This window comes from Nyctereutes procyonoides, unplaced genomic scaffold (genome assembly GCF_905146905.1).
Source record: "Nyctereutes procyonoides isolate TBG_1078 unplaced genomic scaffold, NYPRO_anot_genome, whole genome shotgun sequence".
Taxonomy (NCBI): domain Eukaryota; kingdom Metazoa; phylum Chordata; class Mammalia; order Carnivora; family Canidae; genus Nyctereutes; species Nyctereutes procyonoides.
In genome coordinates, this window is record NW_026575131.1 from 44214519 (window position 1) to 44235033 (window position 20515).

The 20515-nt window shown below is 49.5% G+C and overlaps 2 protein-coding genes across 9 annotated transcripts in view; one reads left to right on the top strand and one right to left on the bottom strand.

Moving 5' to 3' along the window:
* Positions 1-1572: 1572 nt before the first annotated feature.
* Positions 1573-20240, bottom strand: ARMC6 (armadillo repeat containing 6). 3 transcript variants are annotated; one of them, XR_008666834.1, is made up of 9 exons: positions 19989-20128; positions 14330-14475; positions 12901-12983; positions 7102-7675; positions 5171-5316; positions 3926-4057; positions 3447-3584; positions 2457-2648; positions 2230-2335 (listed from the first exon to the last, which is right to left on the bottom strand). XR_008666834.1 is itself a non-coding variant. In XM_055343143.1 (8 exons), exons 2-8 carry the CDS (start codon positions 14448-14450, stop codon positions 2123-2125), a joined length of 1407 nt encoding a protein of 468 aa, XP_055199118.1. In that variant the 5' UTR covers positions 14451-14475; positions 20123-20240; the 3' UTR covers positions 1573-2122. The 3 variants fall into 3 exon arrangements, 2 of the variants coding, with proteins under 2 accessions (XP_055199118.1, XP_055199117.1); XM_055343143.1 differs by lacking the exon at positions 2457-2648 and having other exon boundaries at positions 1573-2335; positions 20123-20240; XM_055343142.1 differs by lacking the exon at positions 2457-2648 and having other exon boundaries at positions 1573-2335.
* SUGP2 (SURP and G-patch domain containing 2) overlaps positions 20118-20515 on the top strand; it is a 35836-nt gene continuing 35438 nt past the window's right edge. For 3 of the 6 annotated variants that reach the window (XR_008666833.1, XM_055343135.1, XM_055343136.1), the window contains exon 1: positions 20187-20490. Coding sequence is in view for 2 of the 6 variants with exons in the window: in XM_055343135.1 (XP_055199110.1) it covers positions 20187-20490 (304 nt within the window). In the remaining 4 variants the exon portion in view is untranslated. The other 3 variants (XM_055343139.1, XM_055343141.1, XM_055343138.1) reach the window with 3 other exon arrangements.

Genomic DNA, 20515 nt, shown 5'->3' on the forward strand with positions numbered 1-20515 from the left:
GCCTACATACAACTCATGGGCAGTAGGGGACAGACAAAACAGAAAAGCACACAAGCAAAGGGACCATAGGCTCAGAGACACAGCACAAGAGGTGATGAGACCAGTGAAGGGGAAGAGCAGTATCTCTTCATGGAGGCAACATGTGAGCTGGAACCTGGTGCTAGAGAAGAGCTGGCCATGGGGAGGACTGAGGGAAAGGTGCTCCATGCAAGGCACAGAATGTGCAAAGGCCCTGAGGTGGGGAGGCTGATGTGGCCAGAAAGACAAGAAGGAATGCAGGGAAGATCAGGTTGGGAGGTGGACAAGGCCTAGAGGACAGCTGATTTTATGGAGAGGGCAATGGGGAGCCTTGGGCAGAATGAGAGCAGAGCTGGGGCAGGAATTACAGGAATGGCACCTCAGGCTTCCCCCAAAATAGGCTGGCATCACCCAACTCCCATGAGACAGATAAAGATACTCAAGGCTCACAGGGCCCAAGGATTGCCTCAAGGTCACATGGGTGGCAGAAGTCAAGGTGGGGCAACTTGGAGCAGGTGCAAGATCCTTCTACAGGTTGGGTGAGTTCTCAGTGGGGGAGTCAGGGTGAGGTGACTGGGTCAGAGGTTCATGTCAGTACCCTCTGAGCTAGCTGGGCCCTCCCAACCGGGAGTGAGGAACAATTGGACCACCACAGGGAATTAGAATCAGGGTGATGCCACCCCTCACTGCAGCTATCTGCATCAGCCACGGAAACCAGGAGCCTTCTAGGAAAGGGCTTGAGCTGGTATCAAGGACCAAAATCAGGCCCTCCTTGAGCTAGGGGAGATGAAGGACGAGCAGCAGGCTGGGTGTTCCAAGAAAGGTGAGGGGGTCCCAGTGTGTGGGCTGTAGAGGTCATGTAACTCAGCACCTGGAGCCCAGCAGAGGTCCTGAAACTACCTGACCCTGGTTGGGCCACATGAGATACACAAGCTGGCCAGGTGACCACAGTAAGACCCCCCCAGTATAAATGCAGAGGAGCACAGGGGCTTGCCAGGCACAGCTGATGGGGGACCCCCCCAGAACACTTGTGGGGTACAGTGGGTATTTGGGGCGGCAACAGTGATGTCCATCTACAGATGGGGAAACTGAGGCTCAAAGAAGGCAGGTAGGGTGCCCAAGCCACCTGGTGAACAACAACCTCAAGTAGCTGGGCAGAGGAGTACAAGATAGTCCTAGGGTGACTGAGGCAGTGAAGCTAAAACAATTGGGTGCCTCCCATGTGCTCAGCTCTGCTTGCACACCCTTCAGAGGGGGCTCTATTTTTCCCCCTCCCCATTTTACAGACCATCAAATCAAGGCTCAAAGAGACACTAGCTCAAGGCCACAGAGTTGAGTGATCCATAATCAGAAACTGTGTCCTTGGGGCCGAGACCCCAGGTGTGAACCATGGCTCCTGCAGACTGGGAGTGACAGCAGATCATATATCCCAGGCTGTCCTCAAAAGCCTTTGGCTTTCCTCAGTGAACCCACGGCCTCCCCAAACTTCTGTCCCTCTCCCCTTCTCTAAGGCCACGGGAGGTAGCCCCCACGTCGCTATGGAAGAGATCCCTCCATTGTTCAACTAATAGAGTCTTTTATTCCTGGGCAGTACTGGCTGGCCTGGGGCCCCTGGAGGCAGAAGAGTTTGGTCCCTGCCCTCTGTCCAGCAGAGCAAGGCTCCTACAACCCATATTACAAGTGAGAGATAAGCAGGGGAGAAAACAGACTTGTAAGCCAAAGCGGGGTCCCCATCCTGCTGTGAAATTGGCCAGTGTGGCTCCCAAATTTCAGTCAGCACTCCACCTCCAGGCAGCACTAAGGAGGCCCTTCTGATAGGAAAGGGCATGTGGTAGGGGTGGGCAGGCAGGCAAGATAATGCCAGTGCTGTCAGCTGGTGAGGAGAACAAGGTGATGGGAGGCCAAGACCCTGGGGATGCTTTATGCTCTATAGATGCTTCACCAGTGCTCCCTTCCCATCCCAGCCTCTACCTGGTGCCCATCAGAAAACACTTTTCACTGAGTGGGGGAGGAATCTGGGGAATAGAGTGGCAGGACATGGACCTCCTCCCTGTTCCTGAATCACAGAACTCATCCAAAGCCACGGCCCAGACTGAGCCTGGGGTTATGGTGCCAGGTTGCCCTTCTGGCCAGTCCACAGCTCTCGCAGCTCCACATGGAAGCCAAGGTCCCGCAGGGCAGCCTTGGCCACATCCTCACAGTCACGGTGGGCAGCACGGGCCTGCAAGATGAGTGCTTCAGCCCCCAGGTCCAGGATGGGCTGTGAGAAGGCCTGGCTGCGGGCCACCAGGTTACGGATCAGCATGCAGGCCTGTTTCTGGGAGGGAGAAAATGTGAGTGGCTATGCGCTGGTAAGTGGGGTCCATTCTGACTTTGGGGCCCTCATCGTAACACAACAGGGCAAAGGTGACCACAACCAACATACAGTAGGTACCTACTCTGTGACTCATTGGGCTAGATTCATCTCCTCCCTTTATCCTTCCAACTGTTCAGAGAGGCAGGGGTAATTCCCCTATTTCCCAGTTGAGGACACTGAAGTTCAGGGCAGTTAACAGCTCAACAGGTGAGGCTGATCCCTCAGGCGTGAGATCCTCAGCTTCAGAGCAAGATCCCCTGTGGCTGGCAATAGCCTGGGCAGGGGCCCCAGGAAAGAAGGGCAGAGAGTCGCAGGAAGAGGGGGTTGTGCACAGGACCCACATGTCAATTACATCATCACTCATTCACCAACATCTGTGCCCTGGTTATCTGCCATGTGTGGGTGCCACGAGGCACCCCACCACTGGGAGACTAGATGAGAAGTAGGTAAGGTGTGAGGGGCTGCCCAGCCAGGCTGGTGAGGAGTGGGCCAGGTGATGGGTTAGCCAAGGACACAGTGTCCCAGAGGAGATACCACCTGCAGCAAAGGCCCCTAGTAGGACAGAGCCTGGTATGTCTAAGGACCAACAAGGAGGCCCCTGTGCTGGGAGGGTGTGAGAGGTGGGAGTGGGGGAGGCAGGAAGAGTCCTAGCGGCTAAAAGGAAGTGACTGGGTTTCAGGCAGGGGTGCACATAGCCCCATTTACTGCTCAGCTTCACTGACTCCCCAGCAAGGTATGGACTGTGAGTCTGACATGCAGAACACAAAGGAGCAGCCCATGGATGGCAGGGAATCTTCCAAAACTCCTAGCAGATCCCCATCTGCTCTCCTCCTCTTCCTATCCCTCTAAAGGAACTGTTAGAAAAGCTCAATGCAGGAAGAGTAAAGGGACAGGAAGCTCAATGCAGAAGACGGCTGTGGGCAGAACTGGGTGCATTTTCAAAGATGGGAAGTAGATACCTCTGGGGGCTAGGAAAAAGAAAAACGACTTTGAGATAACTGGGCTGGGGTGGGATGGGGACAGAGACAGTGAGGGTCTGCGTCCTGCCCCTCCTTCCCGTCCCCAGACCCACCTGCACTCCAGCTTCTTGAGGGTGTGCCTTCATGGCCTGCAATGCAGCCAGGGCCCCACCGCCCTCCATGATGACCCGGCTGTTCTCTGGCTTTCGCAGGGCCAAGACACACAAGGCTGCACAGCTCTGCTCGCATATCTGTAGGGTTCACGGAGATGGACAGAGATACCCATCATCTGGAGGACCCGCCATGGCTGCCACTGTTAATTCCCCAGGTAAGTGCCCTCCAATTTCACCTGAGGAAACTGTTGCCAGCCTGTGTATATACCAGATCACTAATAACAGGAATGATACCCAGGTGATAAAGACATCAATCATGCTCTTAGGGGTTACAGTCTCAAGCCAGGCCTCTTGCGGGCTCCATCCCAGCCCTAACCCTGCTTTAGGAAATGGGGAAGAGCACCATGCAAATCCAGATACTGATCTGGACCTCCAGTCACTGTACTCCACCTCGTGTGACCCGTGTGTGGGGTAGGTACCTGGGGGCTAGCCAGGTGCTGGGTCATGGCAGCCACGATGGACTCTGTCCCGCCAGCACGGACGATGGCATCCTTCACATCGTCGTTGCCTGCAATGGCCCGCAGGGCACTCAACACTTGCTTCACAAGGTCCTATAGGGAGGGGCAAGGTACAGGTTACTTCGGGCCAGCTCGTCCTCCTGTGCTGTGCCAGACACTGCTTGGTTGCTGGTGTGTGTGCGTGCGTGGCAGGGGTGGTGGTGGTCAGGCCTTGAGAGAGTTTGTTGTTTTGCTGTCTGAACTGGTGGGGGCACCCTGGGGCTTGCGGGAAGCCTGGACCGACAGGGTTATTACTCGCTGCATAGAAAAGGCAGAGGCTTAGGGAGGTGGACCCTGTGAGTTAGTCCACTTGTGTCCAGGCCAGGCATCTGGACATCCTTGACACCCACCCCTCACACACAGAGGAAGCATGTGGCTCAGGCCAGGAATCAAAGCACGGGTTCCCCTGGCCACAGTCGGGTCCCCAGGTGGGCACTGACCAACTTGAACTGAGGACAAGCTGACCGGATACTGCTGGGACTGCCAACCATGCCAGTGAAGGGCAGAGCCATAAAAGAGGAAGAGAAAGCAGTGGGAGGGAAACCAAGCCTCTACCCACCCGACTGTCGAGGAGTACAAAACGCATTCCCTCATGTCTCAAGCCAGTTCAAACTCAGGTTTCTGGCACCTGCACACAAGACTGGCTGATATCACCAGCTGGGGGTGGAGGCAGTAGGACCATTGCTGCCATGGAACAGGTAGGTATTTCCAAATGTAGAGAGGGGGTTAAGTGGCTGCTAAATGAAAGAATAATGAATAGGAGTCCCCACCCCATTTTATGGATGGGGAAACCAAGGCACCAAGGATTTATGTCACTCAAGCATCACACAACTGAGCTGGGATCTACGCCAGGCTCTGCCAACACCTACTCACATTTCTCCCATTGTGGGGAGAAAATACAAAAGTGTTAAAGTAAGAAAGGGTGGTGGATTTGTTTTCCCCAAAACACTTTACATCCTGCCCTGGGGTCAATATAAAACTGCACTTTGCTTCCAGGGTCAGCAGACAGGGCTGGTGTGCTATGATTCAAGTTTGTTGGGGTGTCTGGGGCTCAAAGGGACAGAGTTCACTGGGAGGTCTAGAACCTTCCCTCGGCACCAAGAGAAATGACAAATCAAAACCCAGCTGAGGGGGGCTTCACACCCTAAGACGGCTCTGGACGCCCACCTGGTGGTCGCTGCAGTTGGCCAGTAGGGCCACCAGGACCCTGAGGCCCCCAAGGTCGACGACCTCCTGGCAGAATTCATTGCGGACGGCCAGGCGGGACAGGGTGCTGCAGAGCTCACTCAGGATACTGGGGCTGTCAGAGAATGCTGTGGAGAGGGAGGGAGGGAGACACACGGCTTAGGGTAAGGACAGGGAGAGAACCTCTTCCAGCTTGGAACTAGGAGCCAGTGATCCTGGTACAAATCCTGTTCCACCTGGGAAGCTGGGCCCTTGTGCCAGGCACGGTGGCCACAGGTACCAAGGGAGCCCCACAAACACCAGGGCTGCTGGGCCTGCAGTGCCCCCTGCTGGCAGCCGGAAAAGACACAAGAACGTGCCCTCCCCCGCACCTCGTCCCAGATAAATTCCAGACCAACTGATGATCTCAACTAAAAAAAGAATACCATAATAGTGCTATAATAAAACATCCGAGACTATTTTTATGTTCTTGGGGTGGGAATGACCTTTCTAAGTGCAACGGGAAACCCAGAAATTGAAGAGGGACATATGGATAGATTGACCTGGGCAAAATTGAACACAGATGCCGGAGACGAAGCTCAGAGGCCCCAGGGAGGAGGGGCCTGGACTGAGGCTCATGTGGGGGGTGGCAGGGGGTGAAAGAGTGTGGGGTGGACAGCCCTGATTTATCCAGAGTTCTGTGACAGTCAACTGGTATGTCCCCCTTGTCAGGTGCAGCCCCCAGCAACGCCATGAGCACTAATCTGGGTGGAGGTATTCTCTAGATGTGGTGACATCTATGATCAGTTGACTTCAAGAAGACCCTTGATGGTCTGAGTGGTCCTCATCCAGTCAGCCGAAGGCCTTAAGAGGGAAATTGAAGGCACTGGGGTGGCTCAGTCAGTTAAGCATCTGCTTTGGCTCAGGTCATGATCCTGGGGTCCTGGGATCGGGTCCCACATCAGGCTCCCTCCTCAGTGTGGAGCTTGCTTCTTCTCCCTCTGTCCCTCTCTCTGCTTGTACTCTCTGTCAAATAAATAAATTTTTTTTTTAAAGGGGGGTGGGAACTGAGGTCTTCCTGAATAGGAAGAAGCTTGCCTGAGGACTGTGGTGTTGGCTCCTGCTCAAGCCTGTTCCATGGAATTTAGACTCACCAGCCGCTCGGCCACATGAGCCAATTCCTTGAAATAAACACACACACACACGTTCTGCTTCTCTGGTAGAACCAGTTTGATATGAGCTCCTGTCAACAAATAAAAATGTAAGCTCCCCCTCCAAAACGCAGCTCAACTTTGCACATGGCCAAGATCTGTTTTCACCCTCTCCAGAGGTATGAGACTGAGGCAGACCAGCCTCTCCAGAAGACACGGCCAGAGTCACACATACACAAGCCTAGCCATTGAGCCAAAGCCATAGGCAGGCCGGGAAGAACTCATTCTTCTAGCACCTTCTTGCACCAGACCACAATCAGGCCTCTTCTGATGGGTACAGAAAGCAGGTAATTTCAGATCTGAACACCAGTGCAGTGATCTATGGCTGGCTTGCCTTGTTCATTCCAGTCGGGAACATGTAAGAATTTATGGCTAGGTGTGAACCAAACTATAAACTTCCACTAAGCACCAGCCACACTCCCCCATCTTTGGGAAACACCCTATCTGTCCCTTTGGGGAGCTCTCCTTTCTGTGTTCTCAGTCTGTATGGGGGGACAGAGCTAAGCCCCCCTTCCCCAAATGGCTCCAGAGATGGGCACAAGATCTGGTCTTGGCCAAGGAACACTGGCCTGGAACTCTCCTAGAAGAACCAAGAGAAAGGACACTGTTCCACTAGGGGTGCCATATGGCTGATAGGAAATCAAAAGAGGTGAGTGGAGCCTGAAGCCAGCCATGTCTGAAGCAGTCCTAAAACCCAACTTTCATTCTGACACCCGCTCCTACCTTTGGCAGCCTCAATGAGCACCTTCAAGCCTCCATTCTCCTGCACAATCATCTTGGCATGGTCGTGGGCATGGCCAAAGGGCACACGGATGTCATCATCGAAGGTCATGACTCGGAGGGCCCAACAGGCCTCTCTGACCACGTCGGCGCAATGCCTATGTCGGGCAATGGCACCAGTCAGCAGGGGCAGCACACCGGCCTTCACCAGGCTTTGCCGATTCTGCTCATGCTTCAGGCAGGCATGGCACACACAGCGGATCCCAGAGCAGGTCAGATCAGCTACGTCGGCATTCTGGGCCAGGGTTGCCACCAGCAGCTGTAGGCCCTGGGTGTCTAGGAGATCGGGCTGGCCATCGGTCAGGGCTGACAGGGTGTTGAGGGCCTGAAGCAGCAGGCTCTGGTCACTTGCTGCAGCAAGCTTCCAGGCAGCCAGAAGGATGGGGTAGGCCCCCTTCTGGGCAGCCAGGAAGCGGCAAGCCTTGTGCTGCTTGCACTGTTCAAAAAAGCGGGCAAGGTGCATGGACACTTCCTGGGGGCGAGAGTGGGTCACGGACTCCCGCAGGTCATCCAGGACCTAGAGAATACGGGAGAAACTTCAGTGCCAGCTCAGTCCAAAGATGTTCCAGAGCAACAGTGTTGCACCCCTGTGAGCTTCCTGCTTCTGGGATCTAGGCCTGTGGTGGAAGTACAGGCCAGCTGTGGCAGCTTCCACACCTGGGCTTTTAGGAGTTTTGAGCTTCAGAGGCCACATAGAGATGGAGAGACCCAGCTATCTCAGTGTCCCTCCATGGAGCCACACGTGTGAGTGCAGACGTAATCAACATTCCAGCCCTAGATGCCATTGCAAGAGGGCTCCAAGCAAAACCCGCAGAACCATCTGGTTGAGCTCAGTCCACCCAGCCGAACCATAAGGAACAATAAAATGGCTGTTGCTTTGAGTTGCTTATTATGCAACTATAACTAACTGATACACCCTCCAACGGCCACCTCTCCAAGGAAAGTGAAAGTTACCTTTGCCAGACTGGCCCATACCAGAAGTCTGTTTGTCTCTCTCATTCACTCCACAAATATTTATCTGCCAAACCACACCATACATAGTTGATTTACCCAAATTCAACTCAAAGCCCTTTTGCAGGGCAGGGGGAGGGAGGAGGGAGTAATAACGAGAGAAAACAATTTGAAAAGTGCTTCCAAATCTAGCAGGCATTCAATTCCATGACCTCCAGACCTGCCTCAGCCATGAACCCAAGATGAACCCGAGCCTCCTGGAACTTATGAAATCACTGGCACCTGGCCTCAGGGAGGGTGGTTCTACAGATACCATCATCCCAACCCAAGGGGTTTGATTTAGCCACGACTGCCCTGAATGGCAAGGATGCCTGTTGGCAAATCCTCCCTGAGCTAGACTTAACTGAGTATATGTTCCAATGACACAGAATATTAATAGGCTAAAAGCGGAGAATGTGCCTTGAATGGACATCTGCCAAAGAAAATACACTGGTGGCCACTAGGCATTAAAAAGATGGTCCATATCACTAGTTGTTAGGGAATTGCAGATCAAAACCACAGAAAGAGGGGTCCCTAGGCAGCTCAGTCTGTTAATTGTCCGACTCTTGATTTCAGCTCAGGTCCTGATCTCAGGGTCATGTGCTGTGCTGGGCATGGAGCCTGCTTAAGATTCTCTGCCCACCCCCTCTCTAAAAAAATAACAAACCCACACACAATGAGATGCCATCCCATCCATTATGATGGCTACAACAAAAACAAAACCACACAGGAAACAGCAAGTGCTGGTGAGGATGTGGAGAATTGGAACCCTTGTGTGCTGCTGGTAGGGATATGAAATGGAATAGCTGCTGTGGAAAACAGTCTCGCAGTTCCTCAAAAATTAAATATACAATTACCATATGATCCAGCAATCCCACTTCCAAGTATATACCCCTTAGAACTGAAAGCAGTCCTGAAGAGATATCTGTGTATTTGTGTTCATAGCAGCATTATTTCTAGTAGACAAAAGGTAAAAGCAACCCAAATTTCCATCCATGGATGAATGGATAAACAGACTGTGGCCCATTCACACAATGGAATATTATTCAGACATAAAAAGCCAAAAAACCCAAAGCCCAAAAAAAAACCACCCAAATTCTGACCCAGGCTACAACATGGATGAACCCTTCGCCATGGATGGTGTTATGCTGAGTGAAATGAGCCAGACACAAAAAGACCAACACTGTGTCATTCCACTTATGGGAGGTCTCTAGAGGAGTCACATTCATAGAGGTAGGAACTAGAACGGTGGTATTAGGGGAGAGGAATAGGAAGTTAGTGTTTAAAGGGGACAGAGGGGATCCCTGGGTGGCGCAGTGGTTTAGCGCCTGCCTTTGGCCCAGGGCGCGATCCTGGAGATCCAGGATCGAGTCCCACGTCGGGCTCCCGGCGCATGGAGCCTGCTTCTCCCTATGCCTATGTCTCTGCCTCTCTCTCTCTATGTGTGACTATCATAAATAAATAAATAAAAATTAAATAAAAAATAAAAAAATAAAAAAATAAAGGGGACAGAGTTTCAGTTTGGGAATACGATAAAGTCCTGGAAATGGACGGTGAGGATGGTTGCACAACAGTGTGTATATACTTCATGTCACCGAACCATACATTTAGAAACAGTTAAGGTGGTGAATTTGTGTTATATATATTTTACTACAAACCAAAAACAGAGGATGTAGCATTTCAGCAGGAACCTGGTAAGAAACCTGAAAAGTTGTGGCATAAGTGCCATTGAGGGAGCACAGTGCTGGAGTTATAATACTCCAGTTTAGTCAGATAAGAGAGGAAAGGATGATGGCCAAAATTTGCACAACAGTCTTCATCCAATTTGTAGGAAATCTCCCATTGGCCTGGATGGCATCGGAAAAGCAAGTCTCTCCAGCACCTGGGTGGCTTAGTTGATTGAGCATCTGCCTTCAGCTCAGGTCATGATCCCAGGGTGCTGGGATCGAGCCTCACGTCAGGCTCCCTGGTCAGCAGGGAGCCTGCTTCTCCCGCTCTGCTTGAGCTCTCCCTCTCATAAATAAAAAAAATAAAAATAAATAAATAAAAAAAATAAAATAAAATATAAAATAAAATAAAAAAATAAAATAAAAAAAATAAAAAATAAAATAAAAAATAAAATAAAATAAATAAAATAAAATAAAATAAAATAAAATAAATAGTCTCTTCATTGGTTGGCTAAGATGGTGGTCTTCACAGTCCCTAGGTGCTGCCTGTGACCCCAGACCCACTGGTGGCTGAGGAAAGGACAGCTGCTAAAGTGAAGGTGGCAAAGCCAACTGGGCTCCACCTGTAACAACTCAGTGTGGTGACAGGGGGCTTTGTCCACCAACCCTGGGGTCATTTCTTCTGCAACTGACAGCCTGAATTCTGAAACTCCTCACATATAAAACCAGTCCAGCTCATTTTTTCCTTGAAGAGTTCCAAGACTACTTGGTTTTGTTTTGTTTCTACAAGTCTATGTGTAACAAATTTCAGGATTCTGATAGATTCCTTTCAAAAGGCATCACAGAGTTGAAATTTTTTCTACAGATAAGCATTTTTCACGTGTCAAAGCCACAACAGCAGTGGCATGAGAAGGGGCTGGTTCACTTCCAAGGTAAGAAGGTTGGGAGGATATGAAATCTGATGTGTGTGGTGCCTCCCACATGGAAAGGGAGAGAAGGGGTTTGGTGGGAGAGATAGGACAGAGACTTTCAGATTTTGCTATAAATGCTTGAGTATTGCTTGAATCTTTTGTGCTAAGAACATGTTCACTTTCTTCTTCAGTAATGAAAAATAAAATTTAAAAGTGGAATTAAGAAGAATAAAAAGGAAAGGCTGTAAACAAAAGGAGTTTTCTGTACTGCTGATAGAAGACAGCAGAGCTGTTCCCAGTTTGATTTCCCTGGGAGAAGGATCTGTATCCGGGTCTCAGCTCAGCCCCTCACTAGCTGTGACCACAGGTGAGTCATTTATTTTTACGAAGCCTCAGATTCCTGATCAGCAAAATAAGCTAACAATAGATTGAGATCATAGGTTTTAAGAATTTAGCAGTACTTAGTGATTACTAGAGACTATTGTTACTGAGACCCTTCATATGTAAAGAGCATTTACAAATCAATAAGAACAAGATGAACTTGGGACACGTGGGTGGCTCAGTGGTTGAGCATCTGCCTTTGGCTCAGGTCATGATCCCAGTGTTCTGGGATTGAGTTCTGCATTGGGCTTCCTGCAGGGAGCCTGCTTCCCCCTCTGCATAGGTCTCTGCCCCTCTCTGTGTTTCTCATGAATAAATAAAAACTTAAAAAAAAAAAGAACAATCCAATAAAAAATACTGCCAAGACAACAAACTCCTTCCTCTCTTTCTTTCTCTTTCCTTCTTTCCAACTCACTTCTTACTAGCAAACAAGTCAAAACAATGAGAAAGGGTGCCTGGGTGGCTCAGTTGGTTGAGCATCTGCTTTTGGCTCAGGTCATGATCTCAGGATCATGGGATTGAGCCCCACATCAGGTTCTCTGCTCAGAAGGCCTGCTTTTCCCTCTCCCACACCTCCTGCTTTTGCTCTCTCCACCTGTCAAATAAAGAAAATATTTTTTAAAAAATGAGATAATTTTCTCAAAACCTGTGAGGCAGGAGATGGTGAGGACTCTGACAGCAGGGAGAAGTATATACTGCCTTAGGCAGAGCTGGGTTCATACCCAGGGCAGTGTCCTCCAACTTCCTTTTTTATTATGACACTCTCTTGCTATCAGGCACATCAGTTTTTTTTTGTTTGTTTGTTTGTTTGTTTTATTGTTTTTATTTTTTTATTTTATTATTATTATTTTTAATTTTTTAATTTTTAAAATATTTATTTATCTATTTATTTATTCATTCATTCATTCATTCATTCATTCATTCATGAGAGAGACAGAGAGAGGCAGAGACACAGGAAGAGGGAGAAGCAGGCTCCATGCAGGGAGACTGACGTGGGACTCGATCCAAGGACTCCAAGATCACACCCTGGGCCAAAGGCAGACACTCAACCGCTGAGCCACCCAGGCGTCCCTGGGCACATCAGTTTTTTCTCTTTGAATTACCACCTATAAAATGGGGATAATAATCTCAACCTTACAGGGGTCTTTGAGAGAATAACTGAGATAGCACAAAGAAAGCACCTTGCTCACTCCACAGTCAGTTCTCAATAAACACTATAGCCTTTTGCCTTTTAACCAACAGCTTATCCCTGTTTGACAGGTGACCTTAAGGATAGCATTTAACCTCTGTGACCTTTACCTTCCTTGTAAGGTGCTAGAAAGCGGGCCTCTGGGCCTCTGTTTCCCTATCAGTAAGCCAGGAATGACACCATCTACTTCATAGGCCAGTTTTAATACTAAAGGGGCAGGCTATGATGTGCTGCTGGTGAACAGCCAGTGCTCAACAGGTGATAGCCTATGATCCCACTCTCTTTCTGCAATTCCTGTCCATCTCTGAGCAAACTTAGTGGTTGGGAGACTCCTCCTGAGAGGCTCCTCCATGGTACCTTCTGCCCCAGGGCTGCCAACACTGGGGACAACCTGAGCACCATTCACCCCTAAAGGGCCCTCAAATGTGGACTCAAGGAGCCCCAGCTGCAAGCTCAACATCTCATGTACTTGCCTGCCCTTTAGAACCTGCATCTGTCGTCTGGGAACCAGTATAAAGGTGCCCCTAAGAGACTGTTAAATGGTGATGTGTATGGAACCACATGTGTAAGGTGAGCCCTGGCCCCATGGGCCATCCCTTCCTACCTGTAGGATGTCGTGTCTAGGCTCCTGGGATCCATCTGCAGAGACTCTGGGTGCCAGCTTTACAATGTTGCTCAGATCAACCCCTGTGGGGGAATACGGAGGAGTCAAGAAACAAGTGACAGTTTTATCCCCACAGGCCTGCTAGAACTACCTCATGTCCATTCTTATGGGACCACCCCACTTTGGAGGCCTACTCAGCTGCCCACCCCAACCCCTCCCTACCAGGGCCAAGCAGCCACATCCATATAAGGGATACAGGCTATGGGAGGGGGTGGTCTTTGCCCCTTGGTTCTGTCCAACTAATGGGAGCAGAGCAGTAGTGAGGCTGCAGGCCATCACCGCAGTGAGGGACACATTCTACCTGGTGGGTTAAGAGGGAAGGGGACCCCACAGCTTTCTCCCTTGGGGCTCCCATTGTTCTTCACCCTGGATGTACCCCTACCCTCCCTGACACCCCCAAGGGAAACCTCCACTGCATAAGACGCATCTGAGTATTTCTCCAGTCCCTGTTCAGTATCTATATCCCACTCTGTGCCCAGGACACCAGCCTCTGACCTCTGAAGCTGGACTCCCTGGGCTCCATTGCCTTCTTGCGTCAGACTGGGCTTGGCCAATGGAAAGTAGGACTTCAGATCAGGAGTGGGAGGGTGGGGTATTTACTCCCAGCTCCCTGCCTCCACCTCTGTTAGATGACTCCCCACCCCAGCCATGGCCTGTTGTGGGGCTGAGGAGGTCCCTGCTATGGCCAGCAGGGTCTCTTAACCCTACCCACATCACTGTAAATAAATGGTTCCCTCTTGACCGCTGTCCCCCATAGCCTGTTTTGAATATGCCACCTCTTTCCACAGGCTGTTGACCAATACCCCCTTTGGCTTCCATGAACTCAAGCCAGAACATAGGTAGGGCAGGGAGACAGGTGGCCCTGTTTCTTGGGAGGTGATCAGGAAAAGCCTCTTCAAGAAGTAGCAATTAAGGGGATCCCTGGGTGGCTCAGCGGTTTGGTGCCTGCCTTTGGCCCAGGGCACGATCCTGGAGTCCCGGGATTGAGTCCCACATCGGGCTCCCGGCATGGAGCCTGCTTCTCCCTCCTCCTGTGTCTCTGCCTCTCTCTCTCTGTGTCTATCATAAATAAAAATAAATAAATAAATATTTAAAAAAAAAAAGAAGTAGCAATTAAAATGATACCCACCTTGTAGGATTCGGCCCCACAGATGTCTAGGTGGGGTCGAGGCAAGTTAGAGGGAGGGCAAGAACAAAATGGGAGGTGGCCAGCCTGCTCAGAGCAGAGAAGCGACAGGGCCCAGGGCTGCCAAGCCAGGCAAGACAGAGCCATAGTAGGACATCAGTCTCCCACGTTAAGAGCTGTGGATGGTGATGACTATTAGGCAAAGAGCCAGACCAGCACTGGGACAAAGCCACACTGTCCTACCTTGTGATTCAAATTGTTCCACGGCCTCTTTTATTGCCTCCTCTGGTTGCATCTGGAACTCTTCAATGTTCTCATGAACAACTGCATCGAAGGTCTCCTGGGTGATGCGCTTGGAGGCCATCACCCACCTGATAGACACTCTCAAACTGAGAAATTAAGACAGGAAGAAAGTTTCATTGAGGGTGAGAGGACAACTATGAGTCTGGCTATCACTTGAGGAAGAGCTACCGGGGCCAGAGTGTAGGAATGCCAAGGAATAACTCTCAAAATCTGGGTCACAGGAAAAGCTGATACCCCACACCTACAGAGCTTGTAAAAGTGCAGAAGAGGGCAGGCAGTTTACAATTTATCTAAGAAAGAGAAGATGTTAATACAACATGTACCCTTCTAGTAAAAAAAAAAAAAAAAGATAAAATAACATTTTAACATTACACATATATTGTTACATGATAATGAAATTACAAATTACATGAAATCATTAAATATTACATTATATATCACGTTACTTATGATATACAATATGTTACAATATATAATACTAACTCTACTGCACTTTATTATACAGTTTGATATTTCATATGTAACTATGTAATAAAACTACTTACAGTGGTATGCGGTTATACCTATAAAAATTTTTAGTTTTCTATTTTTTATTTTATTTATTTATTTATTTATTTATTTATTTATTTATTTATTTCACACAGAGAGAGAGAGAGAGAGAGAGAGAGAGAGAGAGAGAGGCAGAGACACAGGCAGAGGGAGAAGCAGGCTCCATCCACCAGGAGCCCGACATGGGATTCGATCCCGGGTCTCCAGGATCGTGCCCTGGGCCAAAGGCAGGCGCCAAACCGCTGCGCCACCCAGGGATCCCTATAAAAAATTTTTTTCCCTATAAAAATTTTTAAATAAAAGTTAATAATGATAAATTAAATGGAATGCTAAATCAAAAACTAATAAGAATAGTTACCATAAGGGGAAGTAGGGAAAAGGGTGATGAGGACAGCACTAGAAGCTGGATTATTCTCTCCAAATGTATCTTGTTTCATGGTTTTGTTTTGTTTTTAAAAGATTTTACTTGAGACAGAGAAACAACACAAGTGGGAGGAGAGGGACAGAGGGAGAGAAAGAGGAAGAACGAGAACAGACTCCACACTGAATAAGAAGCCTGACTTGGGGGATGCCTGGGTGGCACAGCGGTTTGGCGCCTGCCTTTGGCCCAGGGCGCGATCCTGGAGACCCGGGATCGAATCCCACGTCAGGCTCCTGGTGCATGGAGCCTGCTTCTCCCTCTGCCTATGTCTCTGCCTCTCTCTCTCTCTCTGTGATTATCATAAATAAATAAAAAAAAATTAAAAAAAAAAAGAAGCCTGACTTGGGGATCCCGGGGTGGCGCAGCGATTTAGCGCCTGCCTTTGGCCCAGGGTACGATCCTGGAGACCTGGGATCGAATCCCACGTCGGGCTCCTGGTGCATGGTGCCTGCTTCTCCCTCTGCCTATCTCTGCCTCTCTCTCTCTCTCTGTGTGACTATCATAAATAAATAAAAATTTAAAAAAAAAGAAGCCTCACTTGGGGGCAGCCCTGGTGGCCCAGCGGTTTAGCACCGCCTTTGGCCTAGGGTGTGATCCTGGAGTCCAGGGATCGAGTCCCACGTAGGGCTCCTTGCATGGAGCCTACTTCTCCCTCTGCCTCTCTCTCTCCTCTCTGTGTTTTTCATGAATAAATAAAATCTTAAAAAAAAAAAAAATGGACTCCGGGATCATGACCTGAGCCGAAGGCAGACACTTAACCAACAAAGGAACCCAGGCATCCCCTTTGTTTCATGGTTTTAAGTTGAGAAACCATGTAAATGCTTTACATGGTTAGAAAAAGAAAGAAATTAATATAAACTAAAATAAAAATGAAAGGAATCTCTAAAAATTAGGAGTAAAATGAAACCCATGAATCTAATAGTATATCTATGTGGAGTTTAAAATATAGTGATAGAACCATATATTCTCACTGAGATGTACAATAAGGATAGAAAGAACTATAAAAGGAAATCTTCAACAGTTTTCAGTAATCATGTTACTGGAAATGATAATAGTAATGTTATCTGGAAGCCACTGTGGATATAGCAAATAAATAATAATGTTGATGTCCTTCGGAACTAGCATAATGGGACACCAGGGTGGCTTAGCAGTCTGCCTTCAGCTCAGGGCATGATCCTGGGATCCGGGATCAAGTCCCACAACAGACTCCTTGCAGGAAACCTGCTTCTTCCTCTGCCTGTGTCTCTGCCTCTCTCTCTCTGTGTGTCTCTCATGAATAAATAAATAAAAATCTTAAAAAAAAAAAAAGGAACTAGCATAAAACAAAAAATTCTAACACAAAAAAAATCCAAAAAGTAAAAACTCAGAAGTAAATTTGAATTGGAATTATCAATATAAACTCATGATATATTTTTCTCTCAAGTAAAGAACTGATGTTCTAGTGATATCAACTGAAAATACCTAGAGGAAATACCACATCCACAGTGGTAGTGAACACCCTGAATGCCAGCAATAGTCTTAAGTACCGTTTTCCCAACAAAGAAGACTTTGTTGGGAAAATGGCTGGAGGAATGGCTGATTCTATGACTCAGAAGAAAACAGGCCAGAGAAGCCAAGCTGGGAGCATCTTGTCATACCAGGAAGCAAGGAAACTTCAAAAAACCATCAGGGTCACGTCAAAGGACTGGGAGCAAACCCTAAGAGATGCTCATGGGCCCAAGTGACAGGTGAGCGGCTAAAATAAAACAGGATACAACAGATACAAAAATCTGTGTGTTCATAATAGTACTAAAACATACCCTGCTCATTTTGCTGAAAACTGACAAATAAAGAATATAGCAACCATCCTACTTCCCTCATATAATTAATTACCAGATTATAAAAACAGGAAGAGGAAAAGTTCTGCTTTGTAGGTGAATTCCAACTAATTGTCCACAACAGGACAAATTTAGATAACAATCTCCATAGGCTACAAAACTGTGAGGAGCAAAACTGATGGAGGACCACAATTAGTAGACAGTACCCTCCTCCACTGTGTGATTTCACATCACCAGCAAAGATACCCAACATTACTTGCCTCCAGACAAGAGTGAAATTCACCTGTGAAGTTTTCTTGCCAAAACCTCAAACCCAGGGGCACCTGGGTGGCTAAGTAGTTGAGCGTCTGCCTTTGTCTCAGGTAGTGATCCCAGGGTCATGGGATTGAATTCCACATAGGGCTCCCTGTGAGGAGCCCAATTCTCCCTCGGCCTATGTCTCTGCCTCTCTCCGTGTGTCTCTTATGAATGAAGAAATTTAAAAATCTTAAAAAAAAAAAAAGTTAGGGGGACATAGGTACAGCAAGTACTAGGACAGCAGTAGGGGGAATGTGGCAAAAATCCGAGCACAAATTTGGGCTGATTGGGAAACAGGCCACTCAAGCCCGCAATTCTCTTTGTGGAGGTGGCACGGGATATGCATATGACATCTGGGTGGCTCAGTGGTTGAGCATCTGCCTTCGGCTCAGGGCATGATCCCAGGGTCCTGGGATCAAGTCCCACATAGGGCTCCCTGCAGGGAGCCTGCTTCTCCCTCTGCCTAGGTCTCTGCCTTTCTCTGTGTGTCTCCCATGAATAAATAATCTTAAAAATACATATATTCCATCTGTGTTTGTGCAGATGTTTTGAGGGAGGAGTAGAACAGGCTCTAGGGCCGGTAGGGGGGACTTGAATCCCAGGCCCTCCACTTAACCTCACTGTTGGTCAGCTCTCTCATATGTGTCATGGGGATAAACAAAAAGAATCTACCTCATGGGACTGTAGTAAAAATTCAACCAGTTAATCCCTATAACATGCTTAGTATAGGAATTTGGCACAGAGTAAGAGCTCAATAAACATTAGCTATTGTTCCCTTCCTTTGTTGCTTAGAGGTAATTCAATCAGTTTAATTGGGGTGAGAGGCATAAGGGCATCCCTTGCTCCCTTGCAGATAGCCCCCCTACTTCTTTCTGCCCCAGAAGAACAAGTAGCCCGTTTAAGGATTGCTAAGGAGTTTCATGGTCAAAGGTGGAGGAAAAGAGTAAGGATTGTCTGTTTCAATAAAGAGCTTCTGAGTGAGACAACCAGGCTGGTATATGTGGGGGGTGGTGTTCCTGACCAGTTCCCAGGGACAGGAACTTCCCAGCTGGGGCTGTTGGAAAGACTCTGTTCCTGACTGCCACCAAATGATGCTTCCACCACCCTGGCCATGCTTCAGACCTAAATGGGCCGACAGTGAGTGGCCACCTTGTCAGAGAGACAGTTCTAAAGGCGAGTATCATCATGCCTACTTTATGGATGAGAAATCTAAAGTTCAGAGAGGGGAAGTACCTGCCAGAGATCACACAAGCAGTAAGAGGCCTGGCCATCATGCCACCCTACTTCATGAACACCTTCCCTCCACCTGGGTTCTCTGTGGAGTTTCTGCTAGCTCTTCTAGGCTGCCTCTTCCTGGGAGCCTTCCCTGACGGCTTAGAACCTGTATGTGCTCTCTGGCCTTGGCTCCTCTGCCCCATGAACCTCCCCCTGCCCAGTCCTGAGCTTGGGAGATCAATGTCTGGCTCTGTGGCCACCTCTATAGCAAGTCTTACAGGGGTCACCTAGGTTGGGCACAGGGCTAAGTAGCAAAAATGAAAATACATATCTGGAGCTCATGAGAAAGGCAATGCCTAGGAATAGTCGTCTGGGAGCCACCTGGGAACAGTCCAGAATAGGAAAGAGGGGAAAGAGCACCAGCCCCCATGATGTGACGGTCAAAAGTGTGCTGAAGGAAAGGGAGTTAGCAAGACCCCAAATGACGGCCAATTTCCTAAGCCAGGGTTCTGTTCATCAAGAAAACAGTGTCCTGACATGGCAGGGACTCTAAAGACTCCTCATCTTCCTCCACACCAACACACTCACCCTGGTTCAGGCACAATTTTCCCTATGGGTGGCCTCACCAGCTTCTTCCCTGCCACACTCTGTGCCTCTATTCTCCACTCAGCAGCCAGAGAAAAACTTGAAATCACAAAGCCACCTCACTGCTCAAATCCTGCAGTGGCATCCCAATCCTCTCAACAAAATCCAGGCTACTTACCAGCACTTTCTCTACGTGGACCTTACCTAGGTCTCTTACTGCGCTTTCCCAACTTTTTCTCATCCTTCCCAGACACCGAAGGGACACTCTTCATAACCATCTGGTTAAAGCAACACCCCCGCCCCGGCCATCGCATCATCCTTTTATTTGAATACTACATCTACCTGGAGCGACACGGTTCATTTTCTTTCTTTTCTTTCTTTTTTTTTTTTTTTTTTGCTTTTACTGTCTAGCCTCCTCCCTAATTAAATTTTACCTCTACGAGACCAGGGGTTCGGTCAACTTTGTTTACCACCTTCCCCCCTGCCCAGGATGGAGCCAGACACGCAGCAGGCACTCAGGTCCATAGGTTATGAATGAATGAATAAATGAAAAGAAAGCGGAGGGCAAGGAAATGGCGGATTTTATCCCCCGGCGGCTTCTGTAAAAGTCATTCCCCAAAACCAAGTCCCCGAGGGCGGCGCCAGTCACCAGCCCGACCCCGCGGCGCCCACTCCCCTTCCCGCGCGAGAGGACTCCGCAGCCGCCGCTTCTCACCCGGTTTTCGCAGCCACGTGGGGAAAGGGTGGGGCTCGCGACTGTCACCGGCAGAACCACCTCTGGTCCCGTCCGGCCACCGTACGCGCGCAGGCGCGCTGGCGCCAACTCGCCTCGGCCTCCCTCCTCCTCACCGACTGCTCCCGGAGTGACCACGGGGGACCGCGAGCGCAGGTAGAGCCGAGAGAGCCAACAGGTATGCGGCGGCGGCTGCTTTGCCGCCTCTTCCCAGCCGCTCCCCTTTGCCGCCGCCCTCAGCAAATTAGCATTTCGCCTCAGGAGTGTCTGCTCTGTAGAAGCGAGCAACGCGCCTGCGCAAGGGGACTTCGCGGCGGCCGCCTGCGCTTGCGCACCAGGGCTCGGCGGTGGCTTGCGCCTGCGCGGCGTGGCGCTGCGGAGACCGTTGGCTCATTTGCATGTCCCCGCCTCGCGCGGCGGCGGTGGCGGCGGGTGAGGAGCTTGAGGCGGCGGCGGGGGCGGCTCCGCGCGCGGTGGGTTCGGGGTGAGGCCTGGGCCCGGGAGTCTTC